Source organism: Haliaeetus leucocephalus, unplaced genomic scaffold, assembly GCF_000737465.1.
Source record: "Haliaeetus leucocephalus isolate CR32 unplaced genomic scaffold, Haliaeetus_leucocephalus-4.0 Scaffold101, whole genome shotgun sequence".
Taxonomy (NCBI): domain Eukaryota; kingdom Metazoa; phylum Chordata; class Aves; order Accipitriformes; family Accipitridae; genus Haliaeetus; species Haliaeetus leucocephalus.
This window is the reverse complement of record NW_010972537.1, coordinates 2,356,283-2,374,764: the sequence shown is the minus strand read 5'-3', so window position 1 is coordinate 2,374,764 and position 18,482 is coordinate 2,356,283. Positions and strand designations below refer to the sequence as shown.

At 46.3% G+C, this 18,482-nt stretch overlaps 1 protein-coding gene across 3 annotated transcripts in view; it reads left to right on the top strand.

The window, feature by feature from the left end:
- RBFOX2 (RNA binding protein, fox-1 homolog (C. elegans) 2) overlaps positions 1-18,482 on the top strand; it is a 109,643-nt gene that overhangs the window by 45,161 nt on the left and 46,000 nt on the right. For 2 of the 3 annotated variants that reach the window (XM_010585382.1, XM_010585381.1), the window contains exons 2-3: positions 7,448-7,672; positions 18,174-18,320. In XM_010585382.1, the coding sequence (XP_010583684.1) occupies positions 7,448-7,672; positions 18,174-18,320 (372 nt within the window). Of the gene's footprint in view, positions 1-7,447; positions 7,673-18,173; positions 18,321-18,482 lie in introns of those variants that run through there. The other variant, XM_010585383.1, reaches the window with a different exon arrangement.

Sequence of the window (18,482 nt, the reverse complement as noted above, 5' to 3'; positions counted from 1 at the left end):
AGTGCAGGCATCTTTTTTTTTTTTTTTTTTTTTCCCCTGGTGGAAGATTAGCTTGTTTAGTTAACTCAATGCAAAAAGCGTTTGTTAAAATGATTACATCCAATTTAAATTCAAAAAAAGAATGCATACGTATACGTTTTCCTGTTTTAACAAAACTAGCATAAAACTCCACCAAGCTTTTGCAAAACTACCCATAGGTAGAGAGCACTGCTTTTGGGAGGTTTCAGGAGGAATTGCTCTTGTGCTTATGGTAGTAGAGTCAAAATCCCACATCCTGTTACGCCAATATGTCATAGATCAAATGAAAATCAAGCTCCAGACATGCAGATGAAATACAAAACCTCTTATTACTGTGGTCCTCTTCAAGGAGCTTTTATGATCAACCCACATCAAGAAAAAGAGTGTTGATTTTATCAGTCTGGGTCGCCAGACAGACATGCCAGTCTTGCTCTCTAGAGTAACAGAAATGCCTTTGTAGTGTGGACTGTGGGTGTCAGGGTAGGGTCACGTACCCCTCTGAATCCAGGAACAGGTTTGTATGAAGATGAAGAATACAAGTTACTTATATCTTTTGTATATATCCTTTTCACCTCCAAACTTCCTTTCTGTAGGCATTTCTTCCCATTCAGAAACTAACCCATAATGAAATGGTCATGATGCAGAAAGTGTTATTACTGCATTTTAGGGTTAAGAGCTTGTACGATGTTTGTGGGCACCCGCAGAGTTTGCATGGCTAGGTCACTATTTTGGCATGACTGGGGCACTGGAAAGCCATCACTTCATCATCCTGTACATCACTTTGCCTTGTGTTTGAGTGTCTTCATGACCCTGAAGAGCAAAAGCACAGTCTTTAAAATCAAGGCTTAGGTTCCACATGCTGTGAGAGCTACCGGTGGGGTTTATCTCTGGTGTAATGCTCTAGCCTGTGGTTTTCTGGAAGGAATAATGCTCGAGTTCCTGATGGGTCTTGGAGCATCCCTCAAGCTGCTTTGTGTCCATTCCCCTTTGGGAAGAAATTGCTTGCTGATATGTTTATTATCGGTGGGCAAATTGTGGGATTGCCTGGGGAGAGGGTTAACAAATGTCAGAGACTGCGGCTCCCCGGCAGCCTGAGCTCATCCGAGTGCTGGTGCCCATGGCTCTTCCCTCCCCAGCTTCTCCACCCCCTCTCCTTTCTGGCTCTGGTTCTCCTCCAATTCCTTGCCAAGCCGTTTCAGCACTCTTAACTGGGAACAAAACTAACCTGACAATAAAAAGCGAGTCTTTTTTTTTTTTTTTTTTATGGGATTTGGGCTGAAACGGCTCAGCGGAGGGCGGACGGAGCGCCGTGGCTGGCAAGGGAGAGAGGGCAGGAGCGCAGAGCCGGAGGTGGGACGGCGGCAGCTCCGGCCAGAGACCCTCTGGAACCACGGCCGAGAGCGTGAGTCCCACCGGAGGAGCCCTGGGAGGGGAGGCTGTGTTGGAAGGGACTGGGAAGGAGAACCTGCCGGGGAGAACCCCAGGCCACGTTCCTTATTAATTCTTTCACTCCTGGGCAGCAGCGTTGTATGGTTGGACCTTTCTCTCCTGTCTGCGTACAGCCGAGGAGCAGTGCTTGGCCGCTTCTGCAGGAGGCTGTGACCTGGGTTGGAAGAGGGATGGTGTGGTCCCCGCATCCCCCTCGCTCACAAGGATCTCTTTCATGCAGAGAGCTGAGGGCAGGCGGTGGCTCCAGGTTGAACGATCGCGTCAGGCTCTTCAGATCCGAGCTACAAACATTTTTGCTGTTTACGAAAGGGATTAGGGTAGCGCAGAGAGCAAACAGTCGCAGCTTGGAACACACGCTGGTCTTCACAAACAGGTTAATTGCCCCCGTTAGCTGCAAGTCAGTTGCTTCAAGGCTTCATGAAACGAGTTCAGTGAAGGCATACCTATTAGAAACCCCATTCCAGTGATAGGCTGTGCTGGTTTTGGCTGGGATAGAGTTAATTTTCTTCATAGTAGCTAGTATGGGGCTCTGTGTTGGATTTGTGCTGTGAAAACTGTTGATAATGCTGAGATGCTTTCGGTAGTGCTGAGCAGTGCTTACACAGAGCCAAGGGCTTTTCTGCTCCTCAGCCCACCCCACCAGCGAGCAGGCTGGGGGGGCACAAGGAGTCGGGAGGGGACACGGCTGACCCCAACTGACCCAAGGGATATTCCAGACCATAGGATGTCATGCCCAGCATATAAAGCTGGGGGAAGAAGAAGGAAGGGGGGGACATTTGGAGTGATGGTGTTTGTCATCCCAAGTAATGGTTACGCATGCTGGAGCCCGGCTTTCCTGGAGATGGCTGAACACCTGCCTGCCCATGGGAAGTGGGGAATGCATTCCTTGTTTTGCTTTGCTTGTGTGCGTGGCTTTTGCTTTACCTATTAAACTGTCTTTATCTCAATCCACAAATTTTACTTTTTTTTCCCTGATTCTTTCCCCTATCACACTGTGGGTGAGAGCGAGCGAGCGGCTGTGTCGTGCTTAGTTGCCAGCTGGGGTTAAACCATGACATAGGCATATACTCATATCTATCCCAATGATTTGGGGGTTACCAGAGTTGAAGGGCATATTTAAGAGATTATTTGATGTTTGCATGCTGTAGCATTTCTCTGCACCTCTCTCAGGTTCTTCTGACTCACAGCAGGGTTATGGACAGCACAGACCATTTAGCTGGTGGCAGTTTGTATGGAAATGCCTGTACAGCAATTGTACCAGTTTAGCTTTACCAGGATTATCATTTTTATTTGGTTGGTTATGCTTTAATATCTATGCATATTACGGCATACCAATACAGAAGGGATCTGGAGCTGCATTGCTATAAGGCTCCTTTCATATTCCTGTAATTACACCCCTTTCTCTAATGAGCAAAACAAAACAGCCCTTCACAAAATAGACTGATCTTTGACAGTTTTATGGGAGTAGGAGGCTTTTGTGTGCGTTTCTGGTGTTCGCTCTTGGTGCTCCAGTGCCGTGATCTTGGATCACCACCTGCTGTCTGCTCAAAGAATTCATCCTATGTCGCATTTGCTGAGCCACGTTGCTCCTCGTTGAGATATTGTCCCCAGCTCCCACCCTTCTGCAAGTTACCGCTACATGCGGTTACTTACCATTCCTTGGCTTAGCTTAGAGCTACAAAGTTTGTTAATTAAGTTAAAGCTGCATAAACTCTTAGAAATGTGTCTCCATTAGGGATTTTTTCACTGGTTTAGCTAATTTGTTTTTTAAACAAAACATGGGATGGGTTTGTACTGAGCTGTGTAGGCAAAACCCTGACTTAAGGAAGGAAGGTGGCACCTGCGAGGACATGACTGGACCTTTGTAGGGCTGAGAATAGGGGCCTGAAAGGGGAGCCCAGGTGGGTATCCCGTATCCCTCTTGCGCCTCGAGGGCTTGGGTGCTGATGAATCAACTGTCAACATTTTGCAAGAGGGGAGCTGCTTTGAATTCCTACCTGATGTGGATGAGTGATTTCCATGGGAGCAGAGCAACAGAATGAATCGAAAACATAGGAGTTGCTGGTTTTATTTGAACTATAGGTTACCGTACGTTGTGCTGAAGTTTTTTTCTTTTTTTTTAAGGAGCATTTTTTAATTACACTGAGTTCCAGTTGCACTGAACAGCCTTTCCCAGTTTGGTGAGCATGGGGTGGCAGCTAGCATAGTCAGTGCATGGCAACAAAAACTCATGGAGGGAATTGGTTAACCTGGAACTGCTGAAATTATTCCTGCAGCCAAATGTCCCTCAAGCTTCTCTCCTGGGGATGGCCAGCCACCCTCCATTGTGGCTGAGAGAAGTATCTGTCTGGTCCTGAACATTAGTTAAGATTTATTTCATGCCTTCACACAAGTTGCAGCCGGGCTTTCCTAGTCCTGTGGTGGCATCCTTGTGTGTGTTTGGGGATGGTGACTACTCTTGGACATGGCCATCTCAGTCTGTTGTTGCGTTTGAGTCAATGTTTAAGAGAATTTCATGAGCTAAAACAGGCAGGATTGGCGATGCAGTGAGGTATGTTGTCAAGATTGGATAGACAAAATACTTTCAGTTGAGTCTCTCTTCCTACGTACGTACCTTCACCAGGAAGTTTGGGGGTTTCTCCATGTTCTTTGTACCTCCTGAGAAGCGGGAAGAGCAGTGCTTCTGACTGCGGGATTTTCCCTGATGGGTTAGAAGTAGGGAAAGGAGTTCAGGTTCTATGTTTGAAGATAAATGGGATTTCCACCCCCCCGCCCCGTGTTAGTTGTTGGTAGAGTAACAGAAGAGGTAGAATCTCCTCTGGGTTTGGAGGATATCAGTATGCTGTGAAACCTGCTGAGATCTCATCGGGAGTCCTTTTCTGTAGACACTAGTGGAAACAGGAAAAAAAGTAATTCTAAAGCATCAAAGGAAATTAAAATAACCAAAAAAAAAATGAGAAGGGAAACGCGTACATAATCATATCAAGAGAAAAATAATTTGAGATACAGATACTTCATGGGATGATGAAACCTGGACAAGCATAATGGTGATAGATCTACAGCTAACCTGAGACATTAAATTAAGGATACATTTGTAATAAAAGATATGATTTTTGTATGTTAGTGCGATTGGGGGTTGTGTGTGACAATGGTGTTAAAAACATTTCATTCTGCATCAGAAATCCCTTATTTGAAAATCTTAGGAAGGGCAGGGAGAAGTAATAAATAAAGTTACCAGGATATTTTGGCTTGTGAGGTGTGATTAAGCTCAAAATAAATATGTATCATCAAAATGCCACAAGCAACAGGAGAGAGCGAGCATTTTTAATCCTGCAAACATTTGTAGATAATTGAAGAAGGAAGAGAAAATATTTAAAAGGTTGAAATGCGTTTAAACTGGAAGGAACAGTATTAACTGAGGGGTAAAAACGTTGAAAATGAGACTATATAAGGTTTATGGGCTGGCATTTTAAGTGGTCTAAGAGTGAGATTAAACAAAATGCTGGAGTATGTCCTTTGGGGAGCAGCCCTGCACTGTTGAGAGAATGGCAGAATACATTTTGTTTGTGGCTAATTAGCATTCTCTTCGTCCTATCCGGGGTACTACTGGCTTGTAAATCTAGCTTGTTTTAAGAAAGTTGGAAATAGTTTCTGCTACTGCATGTTTCCTGGGATTACTCTATCAATTTCTGAAATGTAAACCGAAAGAAATCAGTTTTATATTTAGCTCCTATTTTAAACACAAGAAAGGGGCAGACAACGTGGGCTGTATTGGAAGCATGCAGACAACTGGATATCATGAAATATTGTAGGCAAAAGAGCTTGAAAAGGAGGCAGTATGTGGACAGAGTGGAGCTGTCATGGCAGGGGATAAACAGTCCGAGTAGGTGAGCGACGGGGTTGCTGATACCTGGTTTGCAGCGGGATAGCCATCGTTCAGCCTCTCCTCCCTCCCGTTTGTAAAACTCGCCCTGCGGATCTTGGTGATGGTTTAGGTCGAGTCAGAAGCTCTTTGCTTTGAGGCCGAGAATGGCAAAGGAGCGAGCAGAAGTGGAGGGCTGGTGGAGCTGCCCTCCTTGTGGAGGGCAGGGGGGGAACCCTGTCCCGCTTTCAGAAAACGCGCTGGGTGTGTGAAAACCTCCGCAGAGCTGCTAGCACGCGACAGGGCTGCAATGGCTCAGGGGAGTGCGTGCAAGGAACCGAGCGCTGGCCGTGGCTGGCATGCTTGCCTGCATTTTTCTTTCTCAGATAAGGCTGCGGAGTTTTGTGTTTCTGCAGGCAGCGAGGCTTTGCAGCGGCTGGACTTTAGTTAATGAAACCGTTCGACGCGGGCCAAGGCTGCAGCTCAGCTCCGCTAAGTGGTATTGAATGCCCTTCCCTCTCCTTCTCCCCAGCTGCGGGAGCGCGTGGCCACGTGGCCCCCAGGGGAGGCAGACCAGATAGACTAATGTCAGAGCAAATTTGGGATTCAGCCAGTGTCTGACTGACCCGGTGCTGGCTGGAGGTACGCTGCATTTATCATTGTTTCCTTCGCCCGGAAGGGAAAACTGCAGGTAGGCTGATAAAGGGACTGAAAGGTTTGTCCGGCTTCACTGGAGGTCCGTCAGCCCCTGCATGCTCTCTGCTGAAAGGCTGCTTGGTAATTCCCACTCTGCCTTTCCTATCCGCAGGATAAGGTCTGCTTCTCTTTTACTCCATTGATTTAAGCGTGCTGGTGTCAGAATAGGCTCGAGCACCTCCGGGCTTTGTGGGGGAGGACCCAAGGCTGGAACAGCAGCCAAAATTTAAAATCGGGATTAGTCTGTTGACACACACATAAATCAAACAGCCCTCCTATCATAAATCTTTTCCGTGGATATTTTTTTTCTGCTGCGGCGGTGGAAGCAGTAGGAGCGGTGCAGCAGCCTGGGCTTCCCAGGGTTGGGTTTCAATGTCAAGGCTGTTCTCCTTCGCCCCAGGTGGCTGAATGCAGCTCCCTGCTCCCCCCTCGGTGAGATCCCTGCAGCGGCTACAGGGCTGCATGCTTTCGTGTTAGCTTTGGGTGGTTTTCAGGCGTGGTGGGGTAGGTTTTTTTACTGTCTTTTGGGGATATTTTTTGCATGGTCAGCTGCCTGTTTCTGAGTCATCTGGTTAGTGTCAGCTACATCTAAGGCACTGCTAAAAGCTGCTAAGAAGTCCACTGTCCTAGTGTAGAGGTCTCTGTGGGAAACCCTAAGCTGAGGAAGGAGTGGGTAATTAATGCCTTCTGTGATGGTAGTGATTCTCAAGACTGGGGAGAGAGCAAGTGTGCTCCAGGCTTGTGTTCTCAACTCGGGTCCCACAGCTCTTCGGTGTCTTCTGCACAGGCAGCACAAAGCAAATGGGATATTCTAGTGACTGGTACCTGAGCACCCGTGCTCTGTACTCAGTGCTGCCAGAGCAAAGCAGGGGGCTGCTGCACAGATCGGTTTTAAAATGAGTACTTCTTTCTGTCACTGTAACACAACAGAGGAGAGCGTGCTCTGAACCGCACGAGGTGCTTGCTCGTGAGCAGAGCCATGAGGATCAGGCTGGAGGAGATGGACCCAGATACGGTACTTCTAGGCATATTGAAGAACCCTGTTCTTCTGTCTGTGTTTCCTTCTGCATTGCAATCTTTCAGTGCCTCTTCCCCTTTCCAAAATAATGCCTTACTGTGTGTAAAGCCTCATGCGAGATTACAGGGATATGCAATTTGCAAGCGCCATAATTTGTTCTCCATATGGCACCTGGTAGCGAGAAAATTGCCCAAAAAAGTTTAAGAAAACAGTATCATGGCTCAGAGGAGCGAGGCACACTCTTTTTCAAAGAGAAGATAATAGAAGAGTGTGCAATATTATGGTGGTGGTGGATGGGCTGTTCGCATGAACACGTGTGTGTGTGTGTGTATCATTTCTCAGGCTGATGTTTTGATCCGTCTTCTGTAGTTATAAAGCTGTTGTGTCCTTTTCTCTTTCTTCAGGGTAACCAGGAGCCAGCAGCAACTCCTGATGCAATGGTGCAGCCATTCACCACAATCCCATTTCCACCACCCCCACAGAACGGGATTCCCACAGAGTATGGGGTGCCACACACTCAGGACTATGCAGGCCAGACCAGCGAGCACAATCTGACGCTCTACGGAAGCACGCAGCCGCATGGAGAGCAGAGCACGAACACGGCCAGCACGCAGAATGGATCTCTTGCAGTAAGTGCAGAAGGGTGCAGAGCCAGGAGAGCAGCACAGTGCCCTGGGAAAAAGCAGCCATTGATTGGATTGCTGACTGCTTCTTAAGTATTGAGCAAATCAGCGGTAGACTTGAAAAGGAGAGAATTATAAACAAAACACAGCTTCTGACCTTTCATTACTAGGTTTCTGTCTTTCCCTTTGTGCATGTTTCCCTTGTAAATAGGTGTCTGCGAAGAGCAGTAGTACTTGGGACCATGGTGTTTTTGCCATGGTGGCATTGTCCGAAGACAGTGCTTTACAAAAGTGTTAATTACCTTGTGTTAATTGGCAGATGGTTCAAATGAATGTGATGGAGGCAGATTCTGGGAGGTTGACGCTACAAAGGATTAGGGTGAGTGCATGCATTGTAGGTGTAATCCCAGAGTGGTTTTGTTCTCAGGAAGTTAGCAGAGTAGAAAAATACTTTTCTTTGTCTTTCTGAAGATGGCAGGGAGCTTCAGGGGACAAAGATAGGAGAGGACCTCTCAGCTACTGGGCATCCATTTGCCAAACAAAGATTTTCACCACCTTATATATTTTTTTGCTTTCTTCTTCCTATGGCCTGGAACTGGCACTGGGCAACATGCTGGCAGATTATCCCAGGAAAAGCTTTATCCACCCCTTAAGCCACTTGTTAAGACTTAACTTCCTAATAAAGAGCCTTATGGTGAGAGCCTTCGGTGCTCAGGGGCGGATTTAATCTGTTAATGCTTTCAGTTTTACTTGTAGTTGGGTGTTTGGCTCGTAGAGATTATTTTCCCCCCAGTAAGTACTGAGTGAATTCAGTGCCAACGATTGGAAGAGCTGATAGTGCCAGCTTGAGTGTGCGTGGTTCCCAGTGTGTGCCTCTGCTCCTTCTGCAGTGGGAAGTGGCTGCATGGTTGACACCGCTGGTTGTGACTTTGATAAGATATCTTTGAGTTCATCCGGGGAATGCCACAACTTCAGCATCTTGAAGAAGAAAAGGAGCACAAACCCTGTAAAGCACATTGATAGTGTGTAAAAGGAACCTCAGATGCCTTACTCGGCAAACACGCGCAAATGTAGATGAGAAGAGATCAGGCTGGAAATAAAACTTAGAGCTGGTGCAGTGTGCAGAAGTGCAAGTCACCATTTTAGTACCAGATTGTCTGATGTTGTTCCAGCCCGTAAGATCTGGGCTGCCTGTCTCCAGCAAACAGCTATCTCGAGCACTGCCAGTTGGATGGGAAAGCTGGAAACGGGGAATAAAACAGGGCAGTGGCTTTCCCCATGTATTTTTGCTGTTCCCATCCTTGCCCAGAGCTTAAGAGTGTTCTTTTTAATGGAAATGATGCGAGCCTTGACCTTGGATAGAAGCTCTTGCCAACCCTCCTGCTTCTCTTCCATATTAGGAGCCATCTCCGTGGCACTGCGGGGCCGAGCTCTGCATTTCATCAACTAATGCCGGCTCCGAGGAGCCCAAGAGCGCGCGGGGAGGCTGGCTAGCCTGCGAGGAGGGACTGGGAGCCCATCTGTGCGGAGGGAGCGTTGCTGGGAGACTGCTGGGAGGCAGCGGTGTTGCCAGGAGGCTGCGGAGGGAGCCTGACTGGCAGGGGTTATCCGAGAAACAGGCCGAGTAACACGTAGCGCTTGTACTGGCTGTGGGAAACGGGTGGGCACGTCTGGTCTGACCGTTTGACGTGGGTAAAGATGCGCGAGCCGAGCGTGCGGAGTCGGGCTCGCAGACCGTAGCTAGCCGGGAAAGGGTAAGGGCGCAGACAAGCGCGTTGCTGCTGCTGCTGTGGCTGGGGCTGATCAAACCCGGAGGATCCCAGATGGTGGCACGTGAAGAAATCCAGGGGCAGGGGGAAGGTGCCTCAAGGGCCTTTCACGTGCCCGGGGTCCTGGATCTTCTGAGTCCCTTTATCTTTCTGTCTAGGACTCCTGTATGAAGTTATTTTGATTCTGTGGGCTGCCTTGGGATGTAATTGCTTATAACTTTTCTCCTTCTCAGTATGCTGATTAATGATGTAGGAACGAGGGGAAGGAAGAAGGCTCAGTAGTTACTCAAGCTAAAGCATGCTATTAAAATACAGCAGAACGGGTTGGTTATTTCACCTTGAACATCTGCAGCTAACGTCAAGCATCTTGTCCCTCACATACGCTGGTTGTTACTTGTTTGATATACATGTTCAGTCCATGTGGACTAGACTGCTATGCTTTAAGGCATCTTTTCCTTTCACCATTTTGTTGTCTTGCTCAAACAACAGTGCTAACTTTAATAGAGCAAAAAGTCGTCGTGACTGATGTATGATCCTTCCCTCCCATTATTGGGACTGACAGGCGCAGCTGCTGTCATGCGTGTGAAGGCGATACCCCAGACCGAACAGCCGGTGGATTTTTTAGCTGCGGGCTTGAAGCCTGTGCTCCCATGGGATAATTCAGAAATTCCTTCAGCCAGACAGATAAGGTCTCTCCTTGCTTTTAAGAACAAGGCCTGTGCTTGATCCAGTTGGCAGGACAGAGTGAGATAGCGAAAGGTGTGCTCAGATGGCGGGGCTGTCCTGCTTTTCAGGCTGGTAGCCTTTAGGATAATCGCAAAAGTAGCAGAGAATTTGGGGTGGCTTAAAGGTCCCTCGTGGAAAGGGGAGTTTCATCTGGTTGGTAAGACGTTATGCAGCAATGTAATGGGGTCTATAACGGGGTCCCTAACACACTGGGTGGGAGCACCATTTCACAGAAACTCTGCAGATTGTGGTGGGCAAGTCAGATTGAATGATTTGAGATCAGCCGTGGTGTCTGAGTTGATAGACAGTGGTCTGGAAGCCGGAGGTCAAACATCAGCAGTGAACTTAAGTAAAATAAATTTTGAGGGTCAAAGTCCGTGCCTTCCTACGCAGTCTAAAAGCCCTGAGCAAAGAGGAATGACTGGCTGGGGTCATCAACTAAGGACGAGCTTGGTTCTGGAGGTCTGAGTAGCGGAAAGCATTTAAAGCTCTCAGAGCAGGGGCATGGAAGAGAAATTGGCACAATAGGTGGTGTAATACAAACAGCTTAATATTGTGGAATCTTTTTTTTATTTTAGGATCAAGCCTCATCTGTGGGGCTTTGTTTCTTGCCTGGCATGTGGGTCTCCCGGTCTTCATCTCCAAGCATCTGTCCTTTCTCTTGATACTGTCCCAAAGCACAGCTGAAAAGACCTGGATTAAAAATAGACTGAGGTATCGGACCATATTTGGCCTACTCGGTCTGCCTGTTGCAGCCTGTCTCTTAAACCATTGACGCTCTGCATTTCACTCTTACGGCGCTGGGTCTTCTGGTTTCTTCCCCCTTCCCCCTTCGTGGTTTACATTAGTGCGCTTGTCCCTAGCGGAGACGCCCAGCGCAGATAGCTGCAAGTGGAGATGCTAATTAGGCTGCAGTACCTCTGGCAGCTGAGCTGATCTAAAGATTCACCGCTGTCAGAAAGGAGAGATCTGGCTCCAAGCGCAAACTCCCACTCCTATTTACTGGCTCTGGCATTCCTTACGTGAGCCACTTTAATTCACTGACCTGGCAGAAAGCTGTCCAATTCTTTTGCTGGGTTAATGAATTAGAGCAGCTCTTGGAGGGATCCAGCAAATGCTGTTGTTGCAAGGTAAGCGTATGGAGTGCATGGCCAGAAGCCGAGAGCGATTGTCAGCTCTCTGCATCTCCTGGTACTCTACCCGTGGAGGGAAGATTAATCATCCACTGAACTAAAAAACCTTGCTTGATAGTAAATGCAATGCACTTAATACTGTGAGCTGATTATTCAACTCATTTCTCTTGTTAATGTCAGAGGGAAGAATTTGTGTGTCTGTATAAATTATGGAATGCAGCTGGAGGTACAGAAGTAGAGGAATAAGTTTATGTAAATTACTTTGCATGAAAATGGCAGGTGCTGTCGCCTTGGTGTTACGTTGTCATGAACCAATATAAAGCATTATTTAATTACAGAGCATCGCGTCTCCTGGCTTCTTGATGTGCCATACCGAAACATATTTAACTCATCTGCTATACCATAAATGGATGTTGCCTTTCTCATTTCTTAAAGGAAACACATCTGTGGTGGGGGACCCCTATGTATTGTGTTCAGAAGCAAGACAGGGGAGCTGCTCGGTCATCCAGCTGTGCCCCATACATCTAGCAAGGGTTTGGAAAGAAGGGAGCCAACGGCATCAAGGGTTCCTCAGCTGACTTTTGTAACACATGGATGATGTTATAATGATTACTTTCCCTTGGGTACTTCTTGCCTAGTCTGAGATTGCAGAATTTTCCTCTGTAATTATTTTTGATCACTTTAGTAATTAAAGCAATTGCTCATGTGAGGTATTTCAGGTGAAGAGTATGTTTAATGAATATCCTCACTTATCTTTTGATACTGCTGAGCAGGTAGACATGAGGAAGAACTAGCTTCGAATAAGTAGCTAGCTGCTGATTGTTTGGCCACCTCAGCTTGGAAATTGCTGTCTGGAGGTAGTAAACTCTGACATTTAACATCAGGAATTTGCTTTGAGTATGAGGCAGATTATTTTATTATTTTGAGTATGAGGCCGATTATTGTCAGCACTTGTAGACTTGTGTCTAGTGAGGCAGATCTAAAAATGATTTCAAAAGAGAAATAGGAAATAAATCAGCAAATATCATTATGTTAGAGTGTACAGCTGAGGTACTTCTGCATATCTCTGAAAGGTTATGGCAGATCTAGAAGTAGTACGGGGAAGGATAATAGTGATGATGAAAGGGATGTAGCAGGTTCTTTATGAGAAGAAATGAAATCTTCACTTATGAAAAGAGCTGACAGGAATGAAGGCGTATGACAGGTACATAGAATATTGAATGGTATGGGAAATAAAATAGGGAACTTTCCCATTTTCACTTACTAGGGCGCATGCAGGAAATAATTGGGAGCCACGTATGAAAAAAAAAAAGGGGGTTGTTTCTTGTTTTTTCCATATAATGAAGAATTTAGCATTGGAACTCTTGTCCATAGGATGCTTTGGAAGTTGAGACATCAAGTGGCTCAGTTTGCTGGAGGCTGTGCTGGAGAAAAATCACCAAATGTTTGCCCTGTTCTTACATTCTTCCACAGATGCCACAGATTTGGCTGCTGTCAGAAAGAAGATAGTGGGCTGGATGGACCTTAGTCTGTCACGGTGTGGCTGTTCTTCTGCCACTGTCAATGGAGTGGTCTAGGGGTGGCCACTAGCTCAGGAAGTCTTGCTGCTTCCTTCGCCTTGTCAGGGCATCCCTGTTTTGTAAGGAATGGGCTGGAACTGCTCACAAGGGGTTTGACGTTGTGACCAGCAGAGCAGGCCTTTCAGGGGGCTTCATTTCACCACTTCGTTGAAAGGGAAAGGAAAAAAAAAAAATAATAAAAAAAAAAAAGGCACCAAAGAATCCTATTAAAAATGCTGCTCAGCAAAACAAAGTAATTTTAAACATCATGACATGGAAAATGTTATCTGACATATCAGAGATGTCTTTGTTGTGCAGGATAGGTAGCAAAGCTTCCTATATGCTTTCCTATTTTAGGTTTGTGCTCTGACTTCAGGTGCCGTGTGTCTTTATTTAACGAGGAAAGTGAACAAAATGACTTAAGCTTCAGTATGTCTGAAAACAGGTAGCTAACAATCAGAAAAAATATGCCCTGAATTAATCTGACTATACTGAAAATAGTTAAAAGCCTAGCAGAAATTATTTAGTACGTTCTTAGCGATTTTTTTTGTCTGGTTTTTGGCATACAAAGTACTTTTGCACGTTGTTAATTGTGCCTGTAGTGTAGCCCAGTTCTTTTCTTAATATAACAGTGCTGGCATCTCTGAAAAATCAAGTACGTGGATATAATTCTAAAATTAAGTTTACTGCTGTTGAAAGGTGATTATTAGCCCTGCGGTCTTCTGTCTGCTAAACAAGTGTCATTAAAGCAGCAACAGTTCCCATGCCCTTTGCTCTTGGATGTGTAGGACCTCAGCCCTACCCTGGTAGAGCGTGGTGGGACAGGAGAGAGGGTTTGTGTCTAGTGCCTAACACTTCGCTCGTTTGGCCACCGAAAGGGCTCAGTGGATATCTGTTCACTGGTGGGTGACTGGTTGTTTTGATGTGGGTTCTTCCCTGGAAGTTGCAGAGATCTTCCCACGTTGTCTGTACTCTCCTTTGCAGTGGGAAGATTGCCTTCTGCCAGTCATAGCTTTCAGTCCTTGTCTCCACACAGTTCCTCAAGCTCTTGATCCAAACAAGGTCTTTTTTTTTTTTGATCCGAGACTGGTCTAGAAGCAGTGGAGTGAGCAGAGTCTGTCTCCCAGATTTTGTAAGCCACCCAAGTCCCCTTTTAAATATAGTTGTTAGTTACAGTTTGTATTTTGTAAATATTTTCTTTGCGGTGATTTATGGCTCTTAACCTCCTCATTATGATTCACAACATTTTTGGACCGCCTGCTTCCTGGGGGAGAGGATGGGGGGATGTTTTTTTGCTTTTCTATAACTTGGACCTGAAGCAGTTCCAGTTCTAGAAGCAAGTGGGAGATGGAAACAGAATGTGCTGGGTATTAATAGTCTCTGTGCTGGCCTGTCGCATTGGTGTTTGTCTGGCTCGTTGGGGAGGTAGCCCTCTGTCTGGCCGTGCAGATGGAGATCTGCTCGGAGCTCAGGTGGTGCCGGAGCCCCTGCTTCCCTCCCACCCAGGAGAAATCCTCAGCGATTGCTTGTTCACCAGCTGCTTTAGGACAGAAGAGTCTAGTCGAGAGGTGGGAAGATGGCTGTAGAGCTGCCCCATAACCTTTCAGAACACCCTTGTGTTGCCAGGTGTCCTTCTCCCCTTTTACGTGCATAAGCGCACACATATACATTTGTGCTTCTCTTTGCAGCTGCCTCTTCTTGCTTAGGGTTTCCTTACTGCTGGTGGGTGTAAGAGAGGAGCCGGCAAGGGAGCATAGGCAGCAAATAGTTAAAAACGAAGCACAATATTGCGCGTGTCCTGAGCTCTGATACGTTTCTCGGTGACCTTGAGCAGAGCTCAAAGCTTACATGTGCAGGCGTGAATGACATTATCACCTGCATAAGTGTATGTTACGCAGACTGTGCTGAGGAGGTAAGGTGGATCCAATACTGTTTCTAAACGCGGGATCTTTGCCGCAGCATGTCTCTGTGGTGCCTGACGACAGGCATTGAGACCTAGGGAACATGGATTAGCTCCCTTCCGAGCTGAACTGCTGTCTGTGGTGAAGGGAGAGGGCTGGTTCTTCACTGCGAAGTGTTGACATGAGGCCAGAAGGAAGGAGCTGAAACTCAGCGTGGGGAGGGAGTCAGGGTGGGGAGTGGGTGCTCGGTGAAATGCAGGCTTTTATCATCTGGCTTGGTCAGGGTAGTGCTGTTGCCAGTCTCCATTATGTGCTGCCTGAGAACAGGCTCCAGGCCCTTCCTTTCATCTCCTTCCTAATGAATTAAGACAAGGAATAACTATAAAAGGGGGGGGAAGCAAGATCTGAGGAGACTATTTCTTTCGTTTATGCTGTAGCTGAATGTGTGGCAGTAGACGAAAGTACTGAGATAATGTTATAGTGGCTGAAAGTTCAAATCTTACCTTAGGGCCATGGATGGTAGAAATGAGGGAGCTACAACATCCAGAGAGAGAAGGTATTTAATGTTAAACTACTGCTGAAAAATCAGGATACATGAAAGCCTGAAAAGCATTTGGGGACTCGTAGTGTAGTCAAAGAGGTAAGAGTGGACTGAGATCCCCTGTTCCTTCTATTGTTTCTCCTCTTCGAGGCCTTTGTCTTATTACACACATCACATGTGCTGCAAAATGACTCCTGTGTGGCAGCAGCCCTCTGCCATATGCAGGAACAGCTGTGAGTGGTTTTGAGCAGGCCGCTGTACATGATACATTGCACCCTTGGTAAGTAAGGAGTTCTGCCCTCTGCCTGCAAGCAAATGGATGGGAGAGGAGCGCAAACAACCTCCCGGCTTCCTCCCCTGTGGAAGCAGCAGATCCAGTCCTGTGCAACCTCTATTTGGATTTCAAGACTAAAACATCTTTGTCGTCACCATTCAGAATCTGTGCCTTTCCTCATTCACACTGCAGAAGATACACTAGTGTTTTGAGGATGCACCGGCGTGCATGGGTGTTTGCCTGCTTGCCAGTTCCATGCAAAGCCATAGAAAACATGAGATTTGGCAAACTGCAGTAGCAGGGCTCCAAAATGGATTGTAGAGATCCCTTTCAGCAGGAGTGTTGATGATTTTGGGGAGTTATTTTGGAGCACTCACTTGCAGGCGTTGTGTGCAGTGGTGATGGATGGGCTACCCCTGTGTTTTGTCCTTCTTGGACAGATTTGCCCTGAGGAGCAAAGGACTCTGATGGAGTCATAAAAATAAAACCACCAAATAGCATGGTGTGATTTAATCGTAAGCCAGCTGCATCGATTCTTCCCCTAGGGTGCACTCTCTGTATGTTTGGAGATGGATTTTGTCATAGGGGTGAGGATAGGAGAAGAGGAGGAACTTGGGGAGGGGGAGGCATCTTTTTAGATACGATCAAATGGAAGTTTCAGAGGTTGTTCTTGAAAATTTGATGTTTGGGGGATGGATGAGTCTTAGCCAAATAAAAATGCTTCATCCTGCTAGGCTTCTCCCGAGACTTGCATGCCTCTGGGGAGTAGAGATACTTGCAGGGCAGTATCTCCATTTTTCCTATCACGGCTTAATTTATATTAACCAGATCAAACATGTTTTGTGCTGCCTGCACAGCCCTACTGAAATAAAATGGAAAGCTGCCACTGCTTTGCTCAGCATGACAAGACCCCAGTGCTTACTGTTTGCTTGCTCTTGTTAGTGCTTTATAACCAATATATAAGTTCAAGGTCATGTCTGTAAGAGATATTTCTGGCCAGAAGAAGCTCTTTTAATGTTGCCAGTTTAGCTTGTCTGTGGAGAGAAGTTTCTTTCCAAATATTCATGAAGTATTGTATATTGAATGATGTGCAAAGCAGTCTGGCAAGTCCAGCCAGTGGTTGGGGAGTCAGTGTGGGCAACTCTCCTAAGATTTCTTTCCTCTTTGGTATGCAAATTGTGTATTTAAAACCCGAAAAAAAAAGAGGCCCCAAAACAATAAGAAAAACCCTACTCTTAAATCTTTAGTTTTAAGGCCTGTGTGTGTTCTTGAAGGTGCCTAAAAAAGGCTGACTCTAGCAATTACATGGTCCTTGCCTTCTCATAGAACTTCTTTTCATTTGATGGGTTAAGGAAGAAGTCAGGTTGGCATCTAAAGAAATGAAATGACACTTGAAAGTGCATCACACAGGTGGTCAAAACATGACTCCTAGGAGGCTGAGGCAAGTAGCAGGAGATGGAGTGAGTGGGTAGGTGCTTTTTGAATACCTTGGTCTGTTAGTGCTTGCCTTGGAAAGGGACAGAGCAGTTAAACCCATCAAATTGCAGTCCACTTTGTTCTGTAGCTCCGAGTTTTTTGAGGTAATTTTTCTGACTCTGGTGTGAAAAATACCATTTTCTCATCAAGCCATTTTGCAAAGGGGCCTTGCCTTTATATTTAGTGCTGTGCTCAAATTTTACCACCTTTTAGTCTAAGCCCAACACAAGTGGCTGAGGTTCTCATCCTTTCTTCTCCCCTGCCTGTCATCTCTGTGGGGGCATTAGGTCTCTCCTCTGGCATGCTCTGGTCTCCCTTATTCCTCTGCCTTCTTGCTGTACTTCTTCTGTGCTCAAGTACCCCTGGCCCACCCCTTGACCTGGCTTTGCTGTACCAGTCAGTGCTTGGGAACGCTGGAACAAATTCCCTTGTTTTAGCTGTGGAATTGGTAGCAGAAAGTAGCGCTTGGAGTTTTTATAAATCCTGCAGTGGTGATGACTGTTTCCTGTCCCTGGGCTGACTTTTAAATGTACAAGAAAAGTTAATCAAAGACATCCGTAAGCTGTTCATATATGGATTTTACCATTTAATTATAGATCTTCTTTTGGGGTAATGTTTCTCTGAAGGGAGCTTGGCAGAGCAGATGCCGTTTTGCCTGGGGATGCATTTCTGGTATTGGCCCGGTGAAGAGCTGCCACTTCAGCTGTGGGATTTTGATGATTGCATGAACATCCTGCCACATGAGATTAGAGTGGCGGTACTACCTCCCAGCTTCAGGATATGAAAGATCCGCCTCTTCATTAGAGCTTTCATATGGTGGCAGCTGAAGTGAGGAAGAACAGGGAAAAGAGAGAAGCAATTTAAGAAAACCAAAGGCAAATCTTCTAAGCTGAAAGGTGATCTGAGGGGAGGGAGGCTGAGATCTCATTACTGTTTACTCATGGAAAGGGAGGGCAAGAACAACAGATCAATTGTTAAGCATTACCGGCTTTATCAAAATAATTGTCAAGCATTCAGATACCGCAATCGCGAGTGTAATATTAATACCTAAAAGGAGATAGACAAAGCACGTGAAAGGAATTTGTGTGGTTTCTATTCATGCACATACTTTTGTCTTTCTGATTTCAGCAGACAGAAGGAGGGGCACAGACAGATGGACAGCAATCACAGACACAGAGCAGTGAGAATACCGAGAGCAAATCCACTCCAAAACGACTTCATGTGTCTAACATTCCCTTCCGCTTTCGAGATCCTGACCTTCGGCAGATGTTTGGGGTAAGTTACCAGCACCTTTTAAGACACGGTAGATTCTTCTTCCCCACAGATGGGACACATGGTGCTAGTGTTTTCATGTGAAGGAAAAGCCCTTTCCCCTCAATTTAGTCAGTACACTGTAAAATATTTGCAGGACTAGGACAATTGGTAATGTTTACCTCA